General features: G+C 43.1%; 1 protein-coding gene across 2 annotated transcripts in view; it reads right to left on the bottom strand.

The window, feature by feature from the left end:
* ASCC2 (activating signal cointegrator 1 complex subunit 2) overlaps positions 1-8,667 on the bottom strand; it is a 23,701-nt gene that overhangs the window by 13,868 nt on the left and 1,166 nt on the right. The window contains exons 2-7 of one of the 2 annotated variants that reach the window (XM_010291836.1): positions 8,474-8,632; positions 7,977-8,147; positions 6,155-6,284; positions 4,149-4,216; positions 2,355-2,465; positions 1,331-1,443 (exon numbers count right to left, since the gene is read on the bottom strand). In XM_010291836.1, coding sequence (XP_010290138.1) covers positions 1,331-1,443; positions 2,355-2,465; positions 4,149-4,216; positions 6,155-6,284; positions 7,977-8,147; positions 8,474-8,632 — 752 coding nt within the window. The remainder of the gene's footprint in view (positions 1-1,330; positions 1,444-2,354; positions 2,466-4,148; positions 4,217-6,154; positions 6,285-7,976; positions 8,148-8,473; positions 8,633-8,667) is intronic. The other variant, XM_010291844.1, reaches the window with a different exon arrangement.

Genomic DNA, 8,667 nt, shown 5'->3' with positions numbered 1-8,667 from the left:
GCTGAACTGATGAGCAGGGGCTCCATTAGGAACATTATGTCCATGTCTCATATGGAGAGCCAAACATGTTAAACGAGTACCCTTGAGGCAAACGTAGCAGAAGCTGGTTGATAACTTCAGTCAGGGAGAAAAATTAGCAAGTGCCAGCAGATTGATACAGACTCACAGAGGCTACAAAAAGATAAATCAGTTTTCCCTCCCCACACTCCAAAGACGCAGTCATTAGTCCATATTGAGAAGTAACGAAAATGTGGCTGTTGTCCCACTGCACGGAGATCAAGACTATTTTAGCACATCTCTGACATCAACAGCAGAATTAGAAGCAAAAAGCTTTCCTCCTCTGAGTAACCAAGCATGCAAGCAGTGCTGCTTGCCAATGCAAATAGCCACCAGCAGTCCACCAGCCTGCTCTTCTTTCAATAACCAACTCGATGACAACATCCAAAGAGGACAGAAACCTACACACCCCAGAGCAGCATTACTCAACCCGTGGTCCATAAACCACTGGTGGCTGTAAGACTTCAGAGGTCTGCAACATGATTGGAAACGAAAGCAAAATACAAATGTGTGTTTGTTCACACTAACAAGTAAACAAAACGGGAAATAAAGAAAATAAATTACTACTTCACTTGGTCCTAAACAAAGGCTGTTACAGCAAGACTCTGCAAGAAGATCTGGGAGCTTAAAACACCTGGAGCAAGCTGGGTAAGTGCCACTCAAGGCTTTGCAGCCTCTGTGGGAACACACTCTGCTGTCTGGTCCTTCAGACCACCCTGACTCATCGCCTCTGTGATCCAGAGCTGGACAGAGAATTAGCTGTCAGCCCAGCTGTAACAGCACTGGCTTGCCATCCTCTCCCAGGCACTCAGCTCTTTGCCAAAGCTCAGTAATAGTCTCTATCATAAAACTTAGTCATAACATCAAACAAAAACATTTCTTTTCAGACCTTGATGGACTATCACTCTGAAATACTTTCTACTTCCCTTGCTTCGGATCCTACAGCAGGAAGCTCTTTTTGTCCACAACTCTTTTCTGCTTGTCCCTCTTCACACTTTCCAAAGAACACCGAGTACCGCTTAGCTGAGGTTTGAAATCGCCATGGTTGTCTGGCTCTAGGATCATTCATCGATAACGACGAAGGCGAACATGTTACAAATTCGAGACATCATTTATTTATTATTCTGTATTCCTGTCAGTGTGAACCTAGCAGTCTCTAGCTGCATTGAATCTGTCTACTCTCTTAGCGGTGAAGGGACTGGGACAGAACACAGCAGCACATTCAGTATTTTTACTTTGCCAAGACAAGCTCTGTCTGCGGACCAAGACGTACCTGTAACAAAACTCATGTTTTTGGAAGGTCTGGCAAGCCAATGGGAAGACATCAAGAAATGCCCACAGCGTCGTGCAAGTGTCGCATAGGTACAGCACAATATCCTTCAGCTCCTGAGAGAGAAAGAGCAATTACTGAGAGAAAAGCCAGACAAATTTTCCTAGGAACATAGTATAACTCACTAACAGGGACACATCATGTTCAGATGATGCCTTTTTCCTGACTGCCTAAAGAGAGTCTTGCTATCAATCATAAACATAGTACATGTTACTGAGTCTAGAGACAGAGACAATGTCGCTCCTAGAACTTAAAGATCTATAATGCAATCCCAACTTCTCACTCTCATTAAGATTCTGTGAAACTACAAGAATCCTCATGATACCCTGTTTTGGACAGAGGTTTTGTCCTCAATATATCCTCCACATGTAGTATTCTTCCCCATCTAGCTGGAAGCACTGCATAGCAGTAACACAGGAATTAAAGGGGATTATTTCAGTGGTCTTTCAGTGCAAGATGCATTTCCAGGGTAGCTGTAACAACTCCCACGCTCAAACTGTAGGACTAAGATTTTGCAGAAGATCATGCTCACTGACATGGGGCCTGTCCTTGCACAGCACTCAGCACAAAAAACCCCAACTCTTAATTAACTAAAGTACACTGTTGTTAAACAAACATTTATGAAGAAAAAAATCAACTCTGATCACCGACAGGGTTACATGGAGATTCCTGTCAAATACTCTGTTACATTACTTATAAGCTGGTTAAGTGAAAAAGATGCCAGGTTTCAAAAGAACCCACGATACGATGGCTATGGTTGAAATGCACACGGGCAAAGCCACCAACTCCTGGTGGAAAGGCTTTATCATCAATTCATATGACAAACAGTGAAACAATGACACGGAACCATGCGCTGGATGAACCACCACTATTTGGGAACAGAATGACCCTCTGTGGTCTTACTGCTCCATGGACTGTTCAGTCTGCAGGACTACAAACAGTAAAGTGCAAGGAGCAGCAGTTCTACCTGAAGGGGCATGTTCCCTGGAGTCACGTTTACTTTTTCTTCCAATTTCTGGGGCTCAGCAGAGGCTCCTTCACACTGCAAACCACACTTATGCAAAACATTGTTGAACACCTAAATCAAGAGAACGGAACAGTGTTAAAACAGACAGGAGAAAGCAGTGGGACACACTCTATCTTGTCAACAATCACTGCTATGATCACGTACGCAACGTAGGACTATCTCCATACAGCACGGAGCTGTGCAAGACGAAAGCTGCAACAGACTGTCGCAGGCCACAGCAGGAAGGGCCACACTGCACTTCCGAAGCTCCATGCAATTTGCAAGTAATTTAAGTGCAGCTGCATTGTTGTTGTGCCAAGACAGGGACTGCAGCTAAGCCAAATTCTTAGCTATATGAGAAAAAAAAAAAAAATCAGCCAAAGCCAACACTGGGATCCCACCCAGGACCCCTATTTGCAAGGGAGCAGTGGGACAACTAGGAAGTTAACATCACCTCCTGCTTATGAGCTAGTCCCAGAGCCTTCCTGCCCTCTCCCCTGAGATTAGCGGGACAGATTTTGTGGCTCTTGTTTACAAACAAAGAATCTGGGGAAAAGCTGATAGAATTCAGTTCCGGATTGCTAACAACTTTTAGTGAAGGTCTAACTTAAAAGCAACTCCTCTACATTTGCACCTTGAGAGATTTGTCAAACCCTCCCTGCAGAGATATGTCAATGGGTGGCTGAAGGTACTGAAGGTGCATACTTGGGGTTAATATTACTATTCTTCAGGGCATGTAAGCTCCTAAACCTGCACAGGTATCAACTCCTTTCAGTGACAGTGTAAGGAAATAGTTTTATGGATCAGTAACGACACATCTTTGAGCTGTTACATGCATACACTTGAGAACGCTGATATCACCCTGCAATGGCTACCAAAACACTCAGTAAAGAAACCAGTATTCTGCAGAGAAACTGCTCCGACATGGTACATCGGGAAATGCAAACGGAGTCTCCAGTGTCCTCCCCAGTAATTCAATTGAAGGTTTGGTCTTGCAGCCTAGATTATTTTTTAAACCTGGTATCACTTCTGAGATTTACCTCTAACAGCTTCTTAACACATAGTAAAAAAGAAGAATGTGGGCTTTCAAAAAGTCAAGTGACATCACAGGTGTCTTGGGGCAAAGGGTATCTTGGGTTTGTTTATTTTTATGCATTGGTGAGCTTTCTGAGGACATAAACATGACATTTTCAGGGTACAAAGATGTCAAGACACCTTGATTTCCCCCTCAGATTAAATATGAACCCTGCTTTATGAGTCTGGGGAATATAAAAGCTGCTTATAAAAATGAAAGCTTAGACCTGCAGAGGTGCTAAATACTTTTTGTATGGCAACAATGCATCCCTTGCAACTGATTTTCATTTACTCTTGAGAACCTGCAATGTTAAAGCTAACCCGTTCTACTACATCAGTCTTAGCTACCTCGCACAGTCTCTATTTTGTTGCTTTAAGTTTCAACGCTTCCCTGCTTGGGGCGGAGGATACGAAGAATACTTTTTGAACTGCCTAACAAAACTCACTTGAGATTAACTGCAGAGGAGACCAGAAGCTGAAGGTAGTAGGAAACAGTCATCAAGTAATAGTTTTAGATAAAGGTTCAAAACCTACCTGACGCACATTAGCATACACTAGAGAAAGTAAGCAATAGCGAATACATTCTGCCTGCCTACGACCACATTTGTTCCCTTCCACCCTCTAAGTTATGCCACATTGCCAGGTGAAATGCAAGCCCTGGGCCAGGCAGGAAAGCAGTACCTGGAGGACAGTGGGCAGAGTTTCGTCTAGGTCACTGAAGTAACTTGGTTGCTGAGTGAAGATATTTTCTGAGAAGAGAAGGGGAAGGAGACCATTTCCCATTAGTGTAGACATTCATGACAACAAGCAAATTTGCACCAGAAGATGTACCTGTATTATTACTGACACCCCCACCCCTCCAGATGAGGCTAATAACCGTTTAGGACGTGGGCACAGGCTCACTCCTCAGCTCATGCGCAGGGCCTGCCCCTATAAAGTTGGCCCATCAACTCTTCAATGCGACTGGAGAACTGGTAATGAGAAAATGCTCATCAGAGCAGAGCAAACAAGATGTTAGATGATTCACACCCCAGAGGCTGAATCAATGAATAATGCAAATACTATTGCTAAACATTCCTAGTTCCTTTATTTGACAACTGGAGTTGACTTTTAATTACTGATAACAGTTCAGCATACACTGGAAAATGTTCTGCAGAATATTTCTTAAAGGTAATGAGACTTTAGTAATACCTGATATTATATTACTAGGACTTCATTATCTTCACAAAATACTCCATTGAGTAATGGCATACCATAAATCCTCACCAAGTAAGCACAGAGGCCGCCTATTTTCCTGTGAATTACTGTTCAGACGATGAAAATTAACAGAGTTGTCCAGCAAGGACAGAGCATGGGTAAGAGTTATGAGACAGGTTTCAGAAAAATTTATACCTTGAGAAGAATATAAAGTTTATCAAGTTATGAATTACACACCAGAACTGCTCATGCCCTTACTGTCACAACATAATGCAACTAATCAGGTGAGCCAATCATTGGTCACTTGCATGCAGCGTTACTGCGTTGCGCTCCAAAGCATATGTATAATTCAAACGAGGTTTCATACACTTAGGTCTTCTTTAAGACCCAGATAATCTAAGCTTTACATCTGAAAGAGAACTATCTACCTTGTCACGCCTTCTTCCCACTTCAGAGGCTTAACAGATGAATTTAGAGTGGAAGTTACTGAAAAAGGATAAAGGGATTCAAAAATGCAAAGGTTTGTCTAAGCTCTTCTGGTCTGGAAACTTGGCTGCATCACATGTTCCCTTATGCTCCTCATGTTAGTCAACTTGGAAATGAGACAAAAATAACTATCAAAGAAAGGGTAATTTTCATTACATGGACTGCAGACAAAGTGGGTTAGAATTTAGGGAGAAGAGCTCACTTAATCCAAGGTTAGGTACTCTTCCATCTGTGCTCACGTGGATGATAAAGATCACAGGTAGGTCTCTTGTGACGGGAGCACAGGATAAACACAGAAGCTAAACCAATATGCCCTCTCTTCATTACGCAGGTTCCAGCGTCCAAGGCTGAGACATTACTTAATATGCACTTGCCACTAAGACTGGCTGGACAGAGAAATCTCGGGATAAGCACAGCTTTAGCAATGCTCTGAAGCGCTTTGTGGTTTGAAGGCACCATGTAAATCAAGGTCTGCATTGAAATTTCAAGTTCTCCCACTGCATAGACCAGCGATTACTTCACGATGCACGTTTCACTTGGCTCTCAACTTTGGGAACAAAAGCACTCAGACCAGCAGTTGGTTTGTGCCCCATTTTCTAACCCTCCTCCCTCCCTGCCCAGGAGTTTTTTGCCCCCTCCCATCTCTACCAGGGTTTTACAGAGCCCTGACGGTCTTCTTACAGTGGCCGGGGACACATTTTATTGGCATGGGAAACAACTGCTGAGGCATAACTGAGCCTTTGTTCGTATCTAATACCACAAGCCCAGCTCAGGACAGCTAAGCAGCAGGCCACTATGCGTTCCTTGACATAATTGAAGTTCACAAGAAAAAAGAAAAGAGTAATCTGATCTAGAAATTGATCTAGAAATTATAGATTCTAGTTGCTACTGAACAGTTTGTTTCTCAGAGCGGTAACGTTGGGATGAAACCCCACTCATCACTTGCCATTAGAAGAGGAAGCAAAAGCCTAAATGCAACAAGTTGTTCCTTGGCTTTAACTAACCAATCATCTTCTGGAGCAGGAGACCATTTCCCTTCCCAAAAAGCACACAGAGATCCAGAATCTTGGGGATGTCGAACAGGAAGTTATTGTAAATAATCTCTCCAAAGACAGAGGGAGTGATAAAATGATCCTACAAAGAAAAAACAAGAAGTAATTTAAAGGATAATCCGTATTTTTCTCTGTAAGAACTCCAGCATTATAATGACATATGTAAAAACATCTCTCAAAGGCATATGAAGGATTTTTTTTTTCATAGAAGGCAGCAACTCTGCCTACACCAGCTGCTGCAGAGCCCTCCATCCCCACATTCCCAGCTGCTTGTCACTGCCACTACACCATCCATCCCAGCAGCCTCGTACCACTCCCAGGGCCAGGCCACCCCACGAAGTGAACCAATCAACCTAAAAGTTAAAACGAGAAGTTACCTACAGCTCATTCAGATCCCTGACCTGGCTCACGACACAGCCAAATGAACAGCTGAGCTGACACAAGAATGGCTCAGCTCAGGAGTAGGAACGAGTAACCAGGCATAGGTACAGTGTAACTGGCACTCACACTGAAAAAATACATGTGAGATCAGAGCCCGAGGTTATTGGTACCCTGGAAGCGCGGAATCAAGGCACCAAAGATGACTGCACCAGTGACAAGTAGGAATAAAACCCAGGAACTGCAGCTCTATACCCTGACTGCTCGAACACTGTGTCAAAAACACGTGACTCGTAACATTGAAGGGATTTCTTCTAAAATTCTACATAACCAGAATTCCATCGTTTTTGACACTGAGAAACAAGCAAGCGAAAATGTGATTTGCCTATAGTAGCAAATGTTTTCACAGTGAAAGGTAGTATGCACATTCTCCCTGCTAAAGCAGAGGGATGGGGCTTTATGCTGGCTAGGTTCAATTTCTAGAACTCCTGCTGACTGCCTGCATGACAACGGACTATTCATTGTCTTCAAATTACTCAACTATAAAATGGTTTCAAATACTTGTCTGCCTTGTTGGAGTGGCAGGATTTAATCAGATCCTGGAATGAAAGACACCACAGAGGTGTCGAATACTTTTGCTGAAGGGGTGCCAGCTGCAGGCTCCAGCATTTCTTCTACCTGTTCCCATCCCAGTCCTCCAACTCCCACTCTGAGAACTTTCCTCAAAATGTCCTGAATGTCACCACTGTGATAATCAAGAGAATCAATACATTGCTAAATAACACATCATGAACCTATGACGATATCAAGGGAGTAATCGCTAAAACACAAGGTGCCTCACTCATCCTGCCCAAAGGCCTTGTGAAAATTCCACAGCTCCTGATGGGAGTTGCACTCACACAATTAGGGCTGAGTACATCTTGCAGTTATGATGCCAAGAAAACAGTAATTTAGAGCAATTTCATTGCGTGTCCAAAACTTGGGGAAAGCTTAAGGAGAGACAAGTTACAGCACAGGTTACACGACACTGCACGGCACAGAGGAAGTGGCACTGAGGGAGCGAATGCTGGTGGCCTGAAGAACCTCTGTTCCACGCAGCCGTACAAAGGCCAACTCGCTCCTTTTTCTCTTACGGTGATGTGTCATACCACCACATGTGGCTAACCGGTTATTACTTAGTTAATTGCCTGGATCTCCTTCCCAAGAAATCATTGCATAGTTCAGATACTTCAGCTCTGAGTGATTATCATCTCCATACAGAGAAACAGGCTGATAAAAATAGCCAGGGAGAGGAATGCAGTTGTATGAGCAAGTAAGAAACACAATTAATTTCTCTAATTGTCTTTTTTCCTAAGCTGTACAGCCCAGAGCACCTGCAAGACAAAAAAATATTTACGTTGGACTCCTTGTGAGTGGACATTCTGAGGAAAGTCAGGAAGACACTTCGATGAAGACACTTCTGCATGTCATTCACCTCCGGATGGCAATCCAACAACGCATCAAACTTGCGAGGGGCATAGCACAGGTAGGAATCCAGACATTTCTGAAGCGTCTCATCAAATATTACCTTGCACAATGGAAGACAAGAAAATGGAAGGGAGGGAATGTCACAGAATGGCAGCCCACGTAAATTCGAAAGCAATCTAAAATACCCGAGTGCTAAAAAGATTCACATATGCATCAAACACAAGCAAACTCTTAAAATCCACAATGAAAAAAAATCTATAGGGAAACAGTACTTTCTTTGCACTCTACGATGCATTAATTAAAATGCTTGACAAATGACATAATGAGCATATACAAGTCTTTACGAAAATAATTTAAGGTTCGTGGTTTTTAAAAGTACCTAGATCGTTCACACTTTTTCTTCAGTGTCCACAAAACAATTATTACCTGGCACCAAAATTTGTCATGAGGCAAAGCCAGAAGCCAGTTCAGGTCATCTGCAATGAATTTTGCTCGCTCCAAGAATTCTTCCACTAAAGCAGGGTCTCTGATAACAGGTGGCGGTCTGTATAGCACAAAAGACCGATCTGCTTTTATTTCTGGGTGCTGCAGAAAGCCAAAACACTGTATTAAAGCTACAG

The sequence above is a fragment of the Phaethon lepturus genome, unplaced genomic scaffold (assembly GCF_000687285.1).
Source record: "Phaethon lepturus isolate BGI_N335 unplaced genomic scaffold, ASM68728v1 scaffold10740, whole genome shotgun sequence".
Taxonomy (NCBI): Eukaryota; Metazoa; Chordata; class Aves; order Phaethontiformes; family Phaethontidae; genus Phaethon; species Phaethon lepturus.
Note: the sequence above shows the minus strand (reverse complement) of the source record. Positions and strands in the feature narration are given on the sequence as shown.